Genomic DNA, 18,526 nt, shown 5'->3' with positions numbered 1-18,526 from the left:
GTGTGTGTGTGTGTGTGTGTGTGTGTGTGTGTGTGTGTGTGTGTGTGGTGTGTGTGTGTGTGTGTGTGTGTGTGTGTGTATTACATACATACACATTTCATTGTCTAAGCAAAAGTTCTCCAGTTCTCCAATTTATCTGAGCACAGGCCACTTTTCAAGGGACATCTCACAGGATAAAGGTTTCACTAAGCAATGTTTAAAAGCCACTGTAGATCATCAGTCCTAGCTAGGCATGAATCTATTCAAAATTCAGTGTTTCACTGGAATAAATGGCAAGGTCTTGTAATTCTAGACATTAATCAGAATCCTAAAATTGATTATTAAACTCTTATTCTTACTCATTAAGCATGTATACTCTAAATACTTCAGTATACAAAAATACATTAAAATTTCATACCTCTGAAAATAGAGCGAGGTTTTCCCTTTTGTTTTATTTGGGTTTTCACTTTTGCTCTGCTTTGTTTTCTGGTTATAAGAAAAAAATCTATGTAGCTTTGGGGTATAAATCGTGGAATTACTATACACAGCTAAGAATAAGCATTATAATAGACACATTGTTCTGTTTTTGAATGAAATATCTTTGCAGAAAATAGATTTCCTTTAAAAGTCATCTATACTTAACTGTGAGCATACCAAGGGCTAACAATTACAATATTTTCCTGTGAAAGAATGTGAGATTGGAAGCCAGAGAGCCTGGGTTCTGGTGCTAGCCCTAGTGGAGACCACGTGTGTGAGTTTGTCATCCCATGGCTTAAGAGCTGCTTATGGTTGCTTAAGAGATCCCTTCACAAGCAGGAGTTTCTGAGCTTTCTTGACTACTCATGAATTAGGACTCGTTTCTGGGTTTGACTGATTATACCATTCAGACTCCAGGACCAGCTTCTGTTAGAGAACAATAAATGTAATGGCCAAAGCTTTCTCTTATGAAAGAAAGATGTATTATATTGAACAAAATAAGGCCATATTCACAGCAGAAGAAAACATATGGCAGATCAAGTCTGGATCTTTTTAACTACAAGATTATATGCCACCTCTCCTTGAATTCTTCTTTGCTGAAGTTGGAGCCCTTGTACTGTAGATTCTGTACGTCTGATTCAGGCAATGGAACTTGGAAAGAGGGATAAGTTTCCTATTATTATTATTTAGGTACATGGAGATCTTTGCCTATGAGTCATCAGCTCCCATGGTTTTCTGTATGGTTCTGTTTTTATGGTTTCTGAAATGAATGAGATTTTGAAGCCTATTACTGGCTGAAACTCTAATCAGCTTCAAAAGTACCCAAGCCTGTTATTGCCTTCAATTGTAACTTTGGATGGCATCACAAAGAAAAAAGAAAAAATGGAAGTGGAGGAAAGTGGCCACAAAATGAAAATATTAAACCAGCTTTCCTCCTCCAATGCAACTGGGCACGTCACTTCACCTCTCAAGGTTATGTTTGCTTCCATAGATCAACAACATTGAAAAGAATCTCTTCCATTTTCTTTAGCTCCAAAAGTTCAGGAAATATACACCAATCTTTGTGTGGATAAAGATTAAAAGTGCCTTAAATCAGCTTCAGTTTGAACCTTAAAAGCTTTTCAAACATTTAATTTTTTAAAATAGGACAAAAAATAGCCAAAGGGGATTTGCTAGTTGACTTCTCGGAAAAACTATAGTTTAAAAAACTGTTGACAATAATAGAAAACTGATAGCAGAGAATTGTGTTATATCTATTTATCTAACATATATATCTAAGTATCATATCTCATGTCAAATGTCAAATCTACTAGCTGTACTGTGGTTATCATCAGAAAAGAAACTCAGCTTTAGAAAGCGGTAGGAAGTTGTAAAACTGCAAAGGATGTCTTAGCAAGCAAGCAGGTTGGCTTGTTACAATTATATGGGTGCTAGAAATAGACAATGTGACTCAGTGAGCCAGAGAAAAGCCACTTATTATAACACAGCAAACAGCAGGAGTATCAGCATCATAATGCCAGCTCCTTTGCCTTTACTTCTCATAATGTGACACAATGAACCCAAATTGCTGCTACACATACAGTGAGTTACAAAGCAGCTGAGGAGCCCAGAGACAAAGGTTCAGTGTCTTTTGTAGCAAGCAGTAAACAAACCAGTCCTCCTTCTCCAGGAGTCAGGGTCTCAAAGTGGTCACGCTGTGGTCCTCATGTGGTCAGGCAGTGAAGGTTGTTAATTGACTAGCTGTAGAAACAACTCAGGGCGAGAAGATAATTAGATCTTGCAGTTCATCTCAGTCAGCAAGAATGAGCAGGGTTGTTCAGTGGACTGCCTCTCCTGATAATTCATGTTCAGCCTAGCATGTCCTTGGCTGTACTTAAATTTTTATATGATTACATCACCCCATCAGCAACTTGAATTAGACATACTGACAAGGACTATGACCAAATCTGTTTCCCCTTATTTCAATCAATACTGGATTAGGGCTATTGTCGACAGAATCCTATCCATAGGATGAGGTCAGTCTGCAGTATTGACCTCAACCATGTGCTCCAAGATCCAGACCCAACTGAATAAGTCACAGAGAAGACTAACAGGTCGAATTTCAGATGAGCACCTAGCTTCCTTTCTTATGGTATGCATAGATTGCTCCACCATATGCATATGCATACAATCATCTGCATGGATTGCTCCACTGAACCCTGGGTATTAATCCAAACACAACAGGAACAGTTGGGACTCACCTCCTGCAAATTCATACAAATTCCATACAAACTCCATACAAATTCAGAGAACACCATCAGAAGATTTTCTGATGCCACAGCACATAGATGAGGATGATAAATCCAGCCGATAAATCTAGCAGTGGTACCAGCTGGCAATCAGAGCTGTTACTTATCTCTGATTATTTTGCCAACTGAGGGGCTGGGATTCAGAGACAAAAAGAGCATGGATTATTCCCTCCTCTAAGCATCTCCGGGGTGTAAGGTGTTCTTTCCCCAGTGGGTAGGGTTGCCAGGGAGGCAGTGAGTCCATAATGCCAAGGGTCTACTTCCAGGTGGAGACTGTTTCCCTTTCCAGAAGCCTGGAGTTGAAAAGGGCCCCCTGGGTGGTCTGCTGCAACATCCTGCTACATTGACCCAAGTGCCACCTGCAGCTTAGGTCCCCAGCCATACATGGCAGGCATTTTGATCAGGGTGTACATAGGACTCAACAGGAGGCATGCATAGATAAGGCACATCTTGTCTCTAAAACTTAAATAGTCCAATTAAGTGCCAGGCTTCCTTTCTCTTAGGAGAGCCATAGAGCAAAGAATGTTTTCTTTACTGTCTAGGATCAACTTTTGAGTCTTAGTACATATCACTTTGAAAATTTTGACTTGGGTGGCGGGTTCTGTATCTTATCAGAATTAAGTCTTTCTAGGCCTTCATGTAATTTAGCATCTGCTAATATTATTGAAGCCTATCAATAGAGTATCATCAATATAGTAAGGCTAATTTCTCTGTAAAAATAAAAGAGAGAGAGAGAGGCTTGTCCTGTGTTTTGATCCACCTGCTGGCAATAAATAGCAGGGAAATTCAAGTAGTACTGCAACAGCCCAGGAAACATGTTTTGGAGAGTCAGCCAGAGAAGGGGTCTTAATATTTGGGTGCAAAGGGGATTGAGAAAAATACATGACCAAAGTCCAGAATGGTACACCAGGTGCTATCACAGGGAATTGATTCATTTACAGTCACAAAGTCTGTAACAGCCAGAACTATAACACCAAGTATATTCAGTTGGCAGCGGTCTACCACAAGCCTCCAGGTTCCCTTTAGCTTTTTTCCACTGGCCACACAAAGCTGTTACATTGAAATATTACATTTTTCATGAGTCCCATTGTATTTAAGTCCTTGATCAAGGCTGTGGTTTCCTTTTCTCCTTCTGGAATTCTAAATTGTTTTTTTAAAAAAACTTAAAAGAGAATCAAAGCCAATCTGTGATCAGTTGTGCATGCAATCCTCTATCCCTCTCTACAAATGGCTTTTCCAATCAAGAAAATCTCTCCTGGACATCATGAGCATTTACAGAACAAGAATGTAAATGATCAATACCAATTACACATTCAGCCCTGGGAGCAGCCAAAGTAGTAGGTAACAGAGCTCTAAATAGCCTTGCCCAGTGGCTACAGTTACTTCCTTTCCCTTTTTTTTCTGTTTCAAATCTGGTTAATTAACTGTGTGCTCCTTACAAGAGAAGGACCTTAAGAGAACCTGGTACTTAGTCATTTGAGCATGGATATCAAAAACAGACACAGGCAGCGTGGTGGTTCCTGTTTGTAATCCCAGCGCTTTGGGAGGCTGAGGCGGGAGGATCACTTGAGGTCAAGAGCTTGAAACCAGACTGGTCAATGTGGGAAACCCTGTCTCTACTGAAAATACAAAACTTAGATGGGTGTGGTGGCACATGCCTATAATTCCAGCTACTCGGGAGGCTGAAGCATTAAGAATTGCTTGAATCTGGGAGCTGGAGGTTCCAGTCAGCCAAGATTGTGCCACTGCACTCCAGCTTGGGTGACAGAATTTGGCTCTGCCTCAAAAAAACAGAAAAGAAAAGAAAATCTTCTTGGACTGGCCATAATATAATCACTAAAACAGAAATTCAGAGTAGCAAACCTTATTATGGGACATGATTCTATCTCAATGATGTAATTTGAAAAGTGGTTTAAAGCATAGGTTCCCACGTGAGACAGCCTTGGTGCGCATGCTCTAAGGCGTAACCTTTCTTACTCCTTCGTTGCACCAATGCAGCCAAGTGTGGAACAGCCCCTCTGTCAGCTGATCAAAGCATCCCTGGACTTCTTTCCTTTCCCTGTCCCCATGGATCTACGTCTTGGTACTCTCTCTGGGAATATGTTACCCTTCAGATGCATACAATTGTAACTTAAAACCTGACACAGTTGTGCTTCCCCACCTAAGAGCCCAGAGTGTTCTCTCAGTCTCCTAGCCCATCGGAGAGCAAACAGAAAACCATGGCAGTTTGTTAGATTTTATCCCTCACTTCTCAGCCTCCATCTGTTGACTCAACTCTTGTTCATCAGCAGGTAGGAGAGAGGTGGACCACTCGCTGCCCACCTTCTGCACCATTTGGGCCAGAATATTTGCTACCAGACCCGGGGAGATCACAAATGTCCCTGAACCCAGCTTATGAGTTCTTGCCATTTTATTCCTCCAAAAAGTTCTTGTCTGTCTTGGCACCCTGCACTTTGTGCCATTTTAGGAAGACTCTCAGCCTCTTAGAAGATAGGTGGCAAGAAGTAACAGGATTCCAAAGGAGATGATTAAGCAAGCAAGTAGATTGCTTTGCCACAACTCTATAGTTGCCATAAGTAGACAAAAGACTCAGGCGATTGACTACTCACAGCACAGCAAATAGCAGAAGCTTTAGCATGATAGTGCCAGTTTCCCTACTCCCAAATCCTACAAGGCAATATGACTGGACCAGATGGCAGTACACACACGGTAGGTTGTATCACAGTTGAGGAACTCAGAGCTGAAGTCTCAGCACCAGGGAAAGCAATAAACAAGCCTCCTCTAGGAGCAAGCAACCACATTGTGGTCAGTGCTGTAGTTGTCTGTGCCTACCTTAGTTGCCTGTGTGTTCAGCTGCAGAAATGATCAGAGTCGGAGGACAGTTAGGCCTTGCAATTTGTCAGGGTCAGCAAGGACGTGCAGGGACACTCTTAGCCCATGATGGACTTCCTGTCCCTAAAGGGAGAATGATCTGATCTATTCTTTATTCTTAGACAACATGTACTGAAATATTTAAGGGTAAAGCATCAAATGGTTTAAAAAGGGTTGTGTGTGTGTGTGTGTGTGTGTGTGTGTGTGTGTGTGTTTGTGTGTGTGAGAGAGAGAGAGACAGAGAGAGAGAGAGAGAAAGCAAATGGTAAAGCACATGGATAAAGAAAATTTACCAAAATAAAATTTTTTTAATGATCTTTTATCCCTTTACACTTACTATACAAACAGCTCCTTTCTTTCTCCTCAGCAATATGATAATGAGTGATAGCAACAATTATTTGTTAATTATAAAACTTGTTCTAATTCCACAGTCCTCTTTCCTTACCTGAAAATAGCAGACCACATTTCCATGTCTCTGGGCAAATATTATTATTGTTCAACCTATATACCAGTTTTATAGTGGGAGTCAGGTGGGGTGTACTTCAAATCAGTTACAGGAAAAAAAGTCATTAATTTTGAGAATTGGGAAAAAATAAAAAACTCTTTATCTAGAAATAAGCTTAGAAGTACTGAAAAAAGCATTGCTTTTCTTTTAAAATCTTGGTCAAGTCATAAATGATTTTAGGCTAAAGAAAGGGAAAAGGTGAAAAGGGGGGAGAAAGAGTTTGGATTAAAATGTATTTTCTAAGGAAATTATCAATAATATCTCTATGATGACTAGTATACAGTTCTTCTCAGCAGTGTACACAAATTCAAGAGCATTTTCATAATGAGCCAGAAGACTATTCATAGTATCTGAAGAGATTGATTAATGTCTTGACATTTAAGAAAAACTCAGGATTGCAGGTGAAAGTATACATAAAGGTCTTCAATACAGTTCTTATGGGCAGAAGATGCCCAACTAGCGTGTGCTGCAACCACATCTGAAATGTTCACTGTCTTTGCTCCTTCTCACCTTTCAGCTAGAAAATCTGGAAGCAGAAAATTCTCCATTGCCCTAACAGGGTCTCATGCCATTCCGACCTTCACCAAGCTTAGAAGCCACCATGTATGTGGAAGCAGGTTGCTTCAAGAATGCACAGGAGGCTCTAATTCTCTAGGAATGTGTGTGCTTTTAGGTCATCCAACCTCTCTCCTCTCTGGCCACTCCACTCTGCACATTAGAGGGACAGACAAAGTAAGTGGAGCATTTGGAAGGAAAGGAATATACCACACTGACAAGTCCAGTTTGTTCAAGACACCCAATGGAACCAAAACCCACCATGGCATGTGAATTGAAGTCATCATAAAAGGTGACCCTTCTGTCTGTAATATATTGTTTTCAAGCAATTATTTATGACCTCATTAAAGAAAAATCACCTTTTGTTAAGTTCACCATAGTAACACACAAAGTAAATGCTACCTCTGATCAAAGCACCTTGTATGGAAGGTCCAAGTCCTGCCAGTGCTTTGCAAGGGAATGAATGCATTATGCTATTTTTGACCTTTAATGTTCACCTTAAACTTAGCATGTGGCTAAGACATCATTTTCACCTCTGTTTCTTGTTTTTGTATTGTTTAAAAAAATAGCATCTCTCTCTCATCTAGCTCCATAACTGCAAGGGAAGAAATTAGCATGAAACGTAATCTGAAACACAGTAATATGTCAGGCTGTAGAAGAGTTGAATCTCATGCACTGCAAATACTTCCAAAGAGTCGTCATGGGGGATTTTCCATTCTCAGGCCTTCAGTGGTTTGTTTCCTGGTTTTAAATGTGCAGTTTTCTTGCTCCTATTTAAGTGTTCACAAAAGGTAATAGCCAATGAGCTCATCACTTCACCCATGCAGGAAGTCAAACATTAAAATGCGCTCTTTATTTCTCACTGGTTTCACCATGCTGCATGCTCCCCACATATTATTTTCTTTTTTAAACTCAGTTTAGAATTCTTATGCCTTTTGAATCAGCGTGATAAAATGACAGATGTTTTTGTTGATTGCCAGAACAGTTTAAGCTATTTTTTTAAAAAAAAATAGATCCAATAAATGTAATCTCAAGACAGAAAGACTGAAATGACCATATAGAAAAGTGTGTCATCTACTTTTCAATCCTGTGTAGTTACTTGGACGTGAAATATTAACAATGGCCCAAAAATATTTTCCTGAAGATTGTGTTTATATAATGTTATCACCAATATTTTGGTCTTTTTGGTCTCTGCTTAATGTCAAGATTTCCTTTGTAAAGTGTCAATCTTCTAAATAGTTTCTCTAGGACAATTCTCTTTGACTGGTTTTCTTTGTTGTAAAATACAGTAGAGATTTGGCAATCACCCATTTTACTTGATCTAGGTAGACAGCCAAGTCAGATGTCTTATGCCGAGAAGCTCTCCCCTTTGAACTTTTGTCAGCATTGATTAAGTGAATCAAATACCATGTAGTTATCTATGAAGACACCAGTAAAAATACTAGGCTGCTGACTTCTGAGTATTTCTCAGTCTACAATCTGCCAGAAGACTCCATTGTAAAATTTGCATTTCTTCATCGATCTGACAAGGCGCAAATATGTGCCAGACATCCGAAAACAATGTTTCTGGAAAACATCTGTCGTGGATCAGAATAACTGGATTTACCCTCAGATCTATTGGCTCAAGTTATGTGGACTCAACCCATGTGTCCAGTAGATGAGAAAAAAACAAAATAAGAGTTTTAGTGTTTCCTTCTGATGAAGTCTCATGTTTGTTTGTAATAATTTCTAGTTCTCAAATATTATGTTCCATAACAGACATGTATTATGTTTAACTTTTTATATTTTCTGGCCAAAGTAACTAAAACTAGGACCTTAGAAAGATTTAGAATGTTAAATAAGTATATTAGTGTGTATATATTTACATGTATACACTACTAGAGCTTCCATAAGTAAAATGGATAATTCAAAGAGAACACAATGAAATATATGTAGGTAAATAACTGAGGAGGAAAATTCATGCTTTTCATGGGCTATGATGGTTTCTCTTAAGGGATGACATAGTATTGCTTCTTCTCATCAGGCTGTTTTTCAACAATCATTGTTTCTGTCTAACAGCAGCTCCTAGTATGAATTACCTGGCACATTGTTGAGAGCAACTTCACCTTTAAGTAGGCCCTGATCTATCTTTTCCCACAAATGTCATGTGTTTGAACAAGTTTCTTCCATGTCATTTTTGAGACTCGACACAGAATACACAATAAAGGGGGTTATTTTTTAAAGGACATTCTAAAGTAAACAATAAATAAGTGCATGTCAACATTTTTCTTCAAAACCATTTTTTAAGGAAAATTTGTTAGAACCTCCTGGCAATTCCAAGGTAAGTAGCAACATAACACCCTGACTCAGCTAGATGGGCTAAGGTTTCTGATAAAATCTGAAGACAAAGAAAATGGAATATTCTGCTTTTTTCTTCCTTCTAATTTCTCCCTTGCCTAAGGATGAGAGTTCTTCCTGGGTTGCTATCCCAGAAATGCAGACTGTAGATATGGGGCAGAAATTTTGCTTCTTCACCTGATCACTTGCTATGGAAATTCTAGTTTATTGTGTCCCAAGTAGTTAGTGATCTTTTCTCCTTCAGTCTCCACTGTTACTTTGCTCCTGCATCCCTCTTTACTTGCTAATCATTAGAAAGGAAAGAAGAGGAAAGAGACTCAACTGGGGCAATGGTGAATCCCTAGGACTCGGCTATTAATGGCCTCATGGGAAAAGGGTATCTGTCCTCAGAAGGGGATTTGATCATACTTTTGTTTTAAGCCTCTAGCTGTAATATTCCAGACCTACCTTAACAATTTAATGATGTTGAATAATAGAGTATAGTGAAGAAGCTAAAATTTGAGTTTCAGGGTCATGCAGACCCACATCTGAACAAACTTTGAAATTTTTTGGCTTTGTGGTTTTGAGCAACATATTTAAACTCTCCTAGTGTCAGTCTTCCCTTGAAACCATGGATAATAGCAACCTTACTGAATTGTGCTAAAGATTAAGTGACACAATATATACAAAAACCTTCGCCTACCAGGCAGCAAATGCTTTCCATTTGCAATGAAAATTACAAATGAAAACTATCGATACCAAAACAACAAGGGAAACTTGGAAAATTCACTGGGAACAACCTCTGCTCACCTTTGGCACAAAACCCTGAGAGAAACCTCCTTGAGAAGGCAGGAAGACCCTCAAGGGGAGCCTTCTGTCATAAACAACCCCAACAGGGCTGTCAGAAGGAGGACTCCTAATCTGGCCATTTGAAACACTTCTCAACATTGAAATAGATAGTTGCAGTTTTAAAATAAACTATTCTAAGACAGTTATGAGGAGGTAAGGGAACATTTATTTTCTTCAATAATGTGACTGTGTTGATAAAACTAATATCCATTCACTTGCAAATTTTATTATTGAAAAGGTCTCACTTAGCTCATTTAGTATTACCAAAAAATGCTAACAAATTCTGTTTCCAGCATTATCACAGCATGCCTTTTACATCTCAGGAGCCAGGCAAAAGTTGAAATTCAGAAACATAGATATGAAATGCAACTAGGATACAAAGAAAATACCTCTGAAAAGATTCTCACCATATTTGTCACAAAGCCACCAAAGCATTCAAAGTCTTTACTTAAGTCAAGTCTATTTATATGTTTAAAAGCTAAAAACAAGATATTTTTGGTAATTCTTCAATTAAATATTTCATCTAAATATGTGGAAATAAGATGCATACTACATCTCTCATATAATAATCAGTTTTATATAGACATAGTCTCCATCGACTGATAATTACCAAGATAAGATGGCACTAGAAATTTCTCCAGCTTATGCCATGAATATTGTAGAAGCTGATACTATCTGTTAGGGTATTACAAATTCTAGAGGGTTCTGGCCAAAGCAACCTAAGAATAGGACATGGTAGCTTAAGTTTCTCAGCTTCTCAACTGGCCACACACATCCAAGTTTTGGTCAAACAAGTCTTGAGGTCAATCAGAACCAAAAAACTGTTACTGGAAGAAACATTATCCTCTTCATAGAAATATCCACCAACAGAAAATTAGTTTCTCAAGGAATCCTTACTGCCATTTTAGAAACATCAAGATTATTGCCTAGATTCTCAACATAATTCTTTACTCATAGGTCTATTGCTTGGGCTCAGGAAAAGAGTGAGAACATGAAACTTTGTAAATGTCTGGGACTACCCTATTTCCCCCAGTTTGAGATGGTTCAGGATCTATAGTCATAGAAGAGGGTATGCAGATTCCATTTAAGACCACTGCCAGTAAGGTCTAAGGCAAAAGTCAATTAAAGAGTTCAACTCTGGGACATCCATTTAAGAGCCATTTAATCCATCTAATTACAAACAATTTCACCCATAGTCAATGTTCCCCACTGTCATCAAAAATGTTAAAAGTACAAGGAATTGTGTACATTACAAACTGCTCCAGAAGCAAAACCAAATGTGGATAGCATTGTGAGGGGCAGTGTGTGGCAAATGTTCAACCTTTTGTTATGTAATACCACCATGATATTTCTTAAAGCAGTAGACAGATGAGTCAAGTTCAATTTAATGCAAACAGTATTACTGTGTCCTAAGCAATTCGGTTACCTGGAAAGGGATCTGATCCCAATCCCAAAAGAGGGTTCTTGAACCTCATGCAAGAAAGAATTCAGGGGAGTCCATAGAGTAAAGTGAAAGTGAAACAGGTCAGAGTCAATGGTCTTGTTGTCTAAAGTGTTATCCGAGGTTGTCTCACAACCAAGAAAATTAAGGAGCATGGACACAAAGGGTGAAGTTGGAGTGAAAGTTTAATAAGCAAAAGAAGAAAGCTCTCTGCAGCAGAGAGGGGAGCTCAAGAGAGTTGCTGTTTTTATAGCTGAATCCAAAGCTTTTATCAGAAACTCCTCTCATCTCTGTAGCTATTTGAGTAACTTCTCTTATCTGAAAGCTATCTCTACAACTGCCTCTATATATGCAGCTGCGGGATGTCTCCAGGAGAGCACAAAACGTAGCTTTTCTTGTTTGTATAATTGTGGGTTTAAGTAAGCTTCTATCCTCCCTGTGCAAGTTCCCATGGAGCAGAAAAAAGAAGGAAACTTTTTCCTGGGAGCCTGCTAATTGCACAATGAACAAAAGGCTTCTATGCTGGGTCTTACCTTCTAACAGTGCAGCAGTTAAAGTCTGAGTTTTCCCCAGGCTGATCCATTTTTGCCTGTAGCTGTGATTTTTCAGGCAGGCTGCTTCTCCAAGGACTAGTCTTAGCTATCTACCTAAGTGATGTTTCCTTTTCTTCTCCCTCTAAAGCAAGTTTATTAGGAAAGTAAAGGAGCAAGGAATGGCTACTCCACAGGCAGTGTAGCCCCAAGGGCTGCTGGTTGGCTATTTTGTGGTTATTTCTTGATTATATGCTAAACAAGGGGTGGCTTATTAATGAGTTTTCCGGGAAAAGAGTGGGCAATTCCTAGAACTGAGGATTCTTCCCTTTTTAAGACCATATAAGGTAACTTCCTGACATTGCCATGGTATTTGTAAACTGTCATGGTACTGGTGGGAGTGTCTTTTAGCATGCTAATGCATTATAATTAGTATATAATGAGCAGTGAGGACAACCAGAGGTCACTTTTGTTGCCATCTTGGTTTTGGTGGGGTTTGGCCAGCTTCTTTACCACATCCTTTAATCAGTAAAGTCTCTGTGACCTGTACTTTGTGCCAAACTCCTATCTCTTCCTGTGACTTAGAATGCCTAACTCCTGATACCTAACCCAGTAGGTCTCAGCCTTATTTTACCCAGCCCCTATTCAAGATGGAGTTGCTCTGGTTCAAACACCTCTGACACATGAATCACAAATATAAGGACCATTGACACTGAGATTTTAGGGGAGGAAAAATAGATTGAGAGTGAACTAAAAGTACTTTTGTAACAAGGTACTTTCCACACAATATTGAATAAATGCAGTGTATATATTTTTAAAGGAATTTTAAGAGCTCAGAAATCATTAGAGTTAAATGTATCAATTTTTAAAGCAAGTTCTGACTCAAATATATGAAAATATTATTCTAGACCCGAGGCAGATACTCAGAGAAAGATCGATTTTCTAGGGGTTTTTCCCATCATGCATTTTAAACAAATTTAAGAATATGCTTTTTCAATTCACTTTGCATTTCTTACCTTGTATTGAGAACTTCATTAGAATCTGCACTTGAAATTGCACTTAAACTTTACAAAATTACAGAAGAAGTTATTTTCCACAGGTATGCAGTGGGATGTTAAAACTCAAGACGTTAGTTCCTAGGAACACTCCACCCCATACCTACAGAAATGGGGTGCTATTTCCGTATGATCTCTGTGACACATGGGGTGAGCCCTTCTTTTCTGTCTCAGTCTCAAAAGACAGTAAGTCTTTGATCCATTTGCATCGAAAAGCACTTCATATGCTCGAAACTAAAATAAAACTTTATTGCAATACATTAATATGCTCCTAGAACATACCACTAGGTCTGAGACAATGCAGAAGGTTCATTATTTATTTGGGAAGAGCAAGGTAAGAATCAAGTAGAAACAATAAAGGGAAGGAAAAGAGATGAAAGCTTACTCATCTTATCCAGTCTATCACTGGAATTATTTGGCAACACATGCTGCCACTCAGAGAAAGTAGTTCTCCTCACTACATTTTACACAAAGAAATTATCTCTAAAGGCACTCAGACATTTTGTAGAGCAAGTAGCAATTCTACTGAAAGTTGCAAAGGTTCCGTAGAATCTCTCAGACCAGATACAGGACCTACCAAAGGCCACAGCTGAGCAGAAGCATCTACATTAGACAGTTTTACCCTCTGTGTTTCAGGAAAACTTCTGTCCTGTGGGAGCAAAACAAAACTATAGTAGTTTTTTGTTAGTGTAAAAATTGCCCAATATTAACCAGAGTAGCCCAAAATGTTTCAGGGAAAGAATAGATATATTTATGTTTTTCAGATGATGTATCTTCATTTTCAATTTTGAAAGAACAGTAATATTAATTATATCCCATGCAGCGGGATAGTGACAATTTTGATGGTACTTGACTTTGCCTCTATCATACATCTCAATGATCTTTTGTCATCCAAAGCTATTTCATGAATCAAATATAGTTTACTACCTCCCCTACAATTGTGTACATAAAACTCAAACCTCGCAAGCAATAAACCTCTTTCATTACACAGGTTTAGATTTAGAGGTTTGTTGCTTAAGTTCCAACTAATAGTATCACATTCTTAGCATAAGCATACTCATAAAGAAAAATAAGTATTTGTTTTGGTTCTAAAGAAAGAGCACAGAAGCCCTTTGGGACAGTGGAGAAAATTCATCTTGATATTGTCACATGCACTATAATAGGAATTTTTAGCAACAAAAAGCTTCCAGAGAAAGGTGGTTTCCAATATTACCTGCAACTTCCTTTGCAATTTGACTTTTGAAAGGACCTGAAAGTTGAAAACAGGCTATCATATCCCATTTGCTTTCAGTCTCTTAAATTTTCACTCTTTTGCTTCAAATGCATAATGTTTTATTTAAATTTTCACTGCCCACCAAGGCTAGAAATTTTTCAATGAATACACAGGGTTACAAAATACCAAGTGGAAATGAGAGAAGTGGTAGAAACCAAGGAAGATGTAGAAGAGAAAAAGAGGAAATAAAGGGGACAACCATTTTCCTAAGAGTAAAATTTAACATGCACTGAACATCATGCGCGAGCTTCATTAATTTAAGCATACCAAAACTGCTTGAATTAACAAGTATCAGTGAGAAAGGAGAGGAGATTACATTTGTGTGACCTAAAGGTTGTAATTCACTGTCTAAGAGGACAAAGACAAAGAAGTTCTGGGAAGGAGAACAGCAATTATTTTCCCCCATTTCAAGAAGGGCAGAAGTGTCCCAACACTACACAATATTTGCAAAATTCAAATGTCTCATAGGCTTTCTTTCCCTGGTTCCCTCAGGAGCTGGGTTTCTGGGTTGCAGACGTGCTTTTCATATTCTGTACCTGGTTGTGGTAGCAATTGTCACCACCCCATGCTGCTGTGACACCAAAACAACTAAGCCTAGAATCAGCTGGTTCCTCTTTTCATCTGCAAGGCAGATTTGGCTTCCACGATTGTTCACTGCTCTGCATTATGAAGGCTGAGTGACAGGTGTACACCCTTCAGTGACCCCTCAAAGGCTCTCCAAGCAGAGGTAAACATGCGTGTCCTGCTGGTGACACATTAGACTTCTTACTTTCCCCAAATAAAAAAGTGTCATGTGCCACGCTATATGCCCAAAGTTTCCTTCACACAACACAGCCTTGAGATGCAGTATTAAATGCTATACTTTTCCTATCATAGTGGTACATGTGGCTTTTCTTGGCTGTGTTCTAAGATATCATCCTTTGAAAGCAGTGGCTACTATCATCTAAGGATTCCATCAGAGACTTCCAAAAGAAGAGGTATCATTTATAAAGGGAATTTGAATAAAGTGGCCAGTTAGGTGTTTTCAGAAACACCTATTCCCTACTTGCCTACTCTTTAAAGGTTTGGGGGATTGGGGGAGGTTTTGTTTGGGTTTTAATTTGGGTTTTTGTTGCTGTTGTTTGTTTATTTATTTGTTGTTGTGTTTAAGACTTTTTACTTGTCCCTGAAATGTTTGTCATCACACAAATACATGCTCCTTAGAATAAGAAATACCAGACTAGATTAGGAGGTGCACACCACCAATTGAGATGTATCTGTGCTCATGACTTGACATCGTGGTGGGTCAGCTACAACCCTCCCCACTCCCTGCTTTCACTAAATAACAACTCTTTTTTCTCCATCATTTTGACTTAGAACCAGTTACAATTTAATCTCCGATATCCTGACCAGCACAAGACATCCATGGGTTGATTCTTGTTCTCCTGAATCTCTGCAGGTGACAAATCTGATTCCTACTGCCTGTTCCTGCCTCTGCAGGGGTCCATTCAGAAAACAGGAAAATAACAAGGGCTTCCTGTAATTCTCCTTGGCTGTGATACAATTTGTTCCCATCTGCCCCCAGGCTTACCCATTGCTCTGTCTCGGTGGGGAGCTGTTACTGCTCACTGCTGTACTAACTCAAAACTCATTTGCTTTATGGAAATTCGTGGCCCTTATTTCTCAAGGGACCAGAGAAAACAAATAGGCCTACTCTCCGGCTGAGTACTTTCCATGCAAGCTACTGCATCTGTACAAATTAAGTTCAAATAACAGAGTATGTCCAAGATTTATAAATTCAGTATTACAAATTGTAATCTAGCAAGTGCTCTCAGGATCCCCTTGCTGCGTGTAAATCAATCATATAACTTCTGCAGGGCCTGTGGGAAAATAACAATAAGAAAACCTGGTGTTTACCTGAAGAGCTACCCAGTGATTTGTGTGTTTTCTTCATAAACTTCGCCCATTTATTAGAAGAACAAAATGAGGATGGAGTTAATTCCAACTTCAAGGTTCCTTTTTCACTTTTATAATTAACTCCTTCCTTCGAACTAAATTGTAACATAACCAAATCCATAGACCAAATGATTTAATACAGTTTCTAATAATGGCTGAAGGTCCATTTATTTTAAGCAATGTTCACCACAACAAAATTCCAGGGAAGTCTAAGAAATGGGACAGTCCATTGAGGATCCTTTTGCCAGGATGTAGGTTGGCCCATGAATGTGCACATGCATATAAAAATACAGGCATCTCTTTTAAGTCCTGTTTTTCTCATAAAAAGGTTGAAATTCACAAGAGGAAACTGGGAGATCAATTCAATTACTGTTTTTTTTATTGCTCCTGAAGACAGTTGAAGCAATCATGCCGGTTGTTCTTGAACTAGCTGATTTATTACAGAGACAGCTGGAGACTGAGCGAATAAACACATCATTGAGGAAAAAGGCTACCTTATACCTCATGCAGAGCTGACGGTCTGATGAGAACTGCCAGATAATAGCTATGCTAGTTGTGAAATAAGTTTAAAAACTAGAATTGTTTCTTCTAGCTCTGTTTCTACATAGTGCACAGAGATCTTTGCAAAAAACAGAAAACTAATGTTAAATTGGACCTATAAATATAAGTCAATTTGGCTCTGTCAAAAGAGAATAGGAGTTTAACCTATATCTGTGTCTTATTAATATTTTGAAGTATAAGAACTTATGTCAACATCATATATGATTGGAGACTTCCACATAATAATTTGAGTTTTAGTGCCCACTGTTACAGAAAATCATAATGGAAAAACTAATGTCAATAATAATTTCAGATGTGTATTTTAGTTCTCAAAAGAACATCTACATTCATTTGAAAAATAACTCTATATCTATTCTTGAAACATATTTATTTAGTTCAAGGTCTGATGAGCTCCCAGACTGCTGGGAATTGCTTTGCAGACTTTCAAGCTTTTGAAGATGCCTGTGATTTTTTTTAATGGCTAGTTTGGTTGAAGTGTCTCTTATCAGTCAGGTACTTTGCATTTTAAGTGTACATTACCACCAACCCCACAGTACACACACGTGTGCACACACACACACACACACACACACATGCAGCATAGTGAAATGGATCCATGGGAATTATATGGTAGTTGTAATCAAAATAAAATGCAATCAGTACTAAAATAAAATTTACTAAAGGCTTACCTCCTTATTTGAAGGTCCAGCATCAATAATTTACTCGCACTCTTGTTATTTACATTTGTACTCTGAACACAAACTTAAAATGAAAATTAGAATTTTCTTTCAACTATACTTTTTCTATTTAAATCTTAGTTTGAAATTTAAATTATTTTATCTCTACCCAAACCATCAGTTTCATGGAAATGTTTGAATTTTCATAAATATTGAATCCATAAAATTTAATGCTACCATTTATAATTTAATACTCCAACCATAAAAATTTCTGTGTTAAGCATAGCTATATGAATATTGGCCTATAAATCCCCATTAATTTAATAGGAATTAAGTTAGAAATACTAGTATATATATATTCCCATTATATACTAACTGTATATCCATATAATGGTATTAATACCGCTATATGAAAGTATATATGCCATTACATGGGAGTATATCTACCAATATAAACAGAACATATAAAGGAAATATATATACCAATATAAATGGGGATTTATATTGGCCTATACATTTCCATTATTTTAATGGGAATTAAAGAAAAAATGCCAGTTTTCTCTAAACCATTCTTCCCCTGGCAATACATTTTCTGAACTTTTTACACACTTAAATAACCAGTTCTGAAAATGTAAAACAATGAGCGATCTTGTTTTCATTTGGTTATGTTATATGAAGAAAAGAAACCCTGCCAGTGCAGATGTATTTTTAAAAAATTGAAAAACTACTCTGTCAAATGTAGCAAATAGAAAAAGTAAGTCTAAACATTAGGTGCTCTGCCGCTTGTCATTAAATTTTTTATAACATTAATGACACATTTTTGCCATCCAAATATAATTTCCACTAGAAAAGAAAAGATTCCTGCATGTTTTAAATTGCGTTTGAAATTCAGGTAACTATTAACCCTTGGTTTTAAAAGATACCTATAATATTTCAGCGGGAAAAGAAAATCAAAATATTGTAAAGAATCTGTTTGAGTAAATGAGATCCTCTCATGGTGTATTAAATTCAGACATTTTAAACAAACTCCTGCCCACAAACTACTTTTTCTCTCTAGCAATACAAATGGCAACTGAATTGTTCCTTCTTTATTCTATAGCTTTAGGTAAAACCTAACGTAAGCAATCAACCCTTCCACCCATTGGCCCCCTTCTAGCTGCGTGTATTCCTGAGTCTGAAACAAGGGCAGAATTAATTCATTTCCTTGACAGTGTTGGAAGTGAAATAAAAGCTAG

General features: G+C 38.0%; 1 protein-coding gene across 2 annotated transcripts in view; it reads left to right on the top strand.

Annotated features, from left to right (window-relative positions):
• OPRM1 (opioid receptor mu 1) overlaps nt 1-17,255 on the top strand; it is a 114,755-nt gene extending 97,500 nt beyond the window's left edge. For both annotated transcript variants that reach the window (XM_032258761.1, XM_032258760.1), the window contains exon 4: nt 6,638-17,255. In XM_032258761.1, the coding sequence (XP_032114652.1) occupies nt 6,638-6,676 (39 nt within the window). In that variant the 3' untranslated portion in view covers nt 6,677-17,255. The remainder of the gene's footprint in view (nt 1-6,637) is intronic.
• Nucleotides 17,256-18,526: the final 1,271 nt, after the last annotated feature.

The sequence above is a fragment of the Sapajus apella genome, unplaced genomic scaffold (genome assembly GCF_009761245.1).
Source record: "Sapajus apella isolate SASKATOON/1434 unplaced genomic scaffold, GSC_monkey_1.0 scaffold105, whole genome shotgun sequence".
Classification (NCBI taxonomy): Eukaryota; Metazoa; Chordata; class Mammalia; order Primates; family Cebidae; genus Sapajus; species Sapajus apella.
Note: the sequence above shows the minus strand (reverse complement) of the source record. Positions and strands in the feature narration are given on the sequence as shown.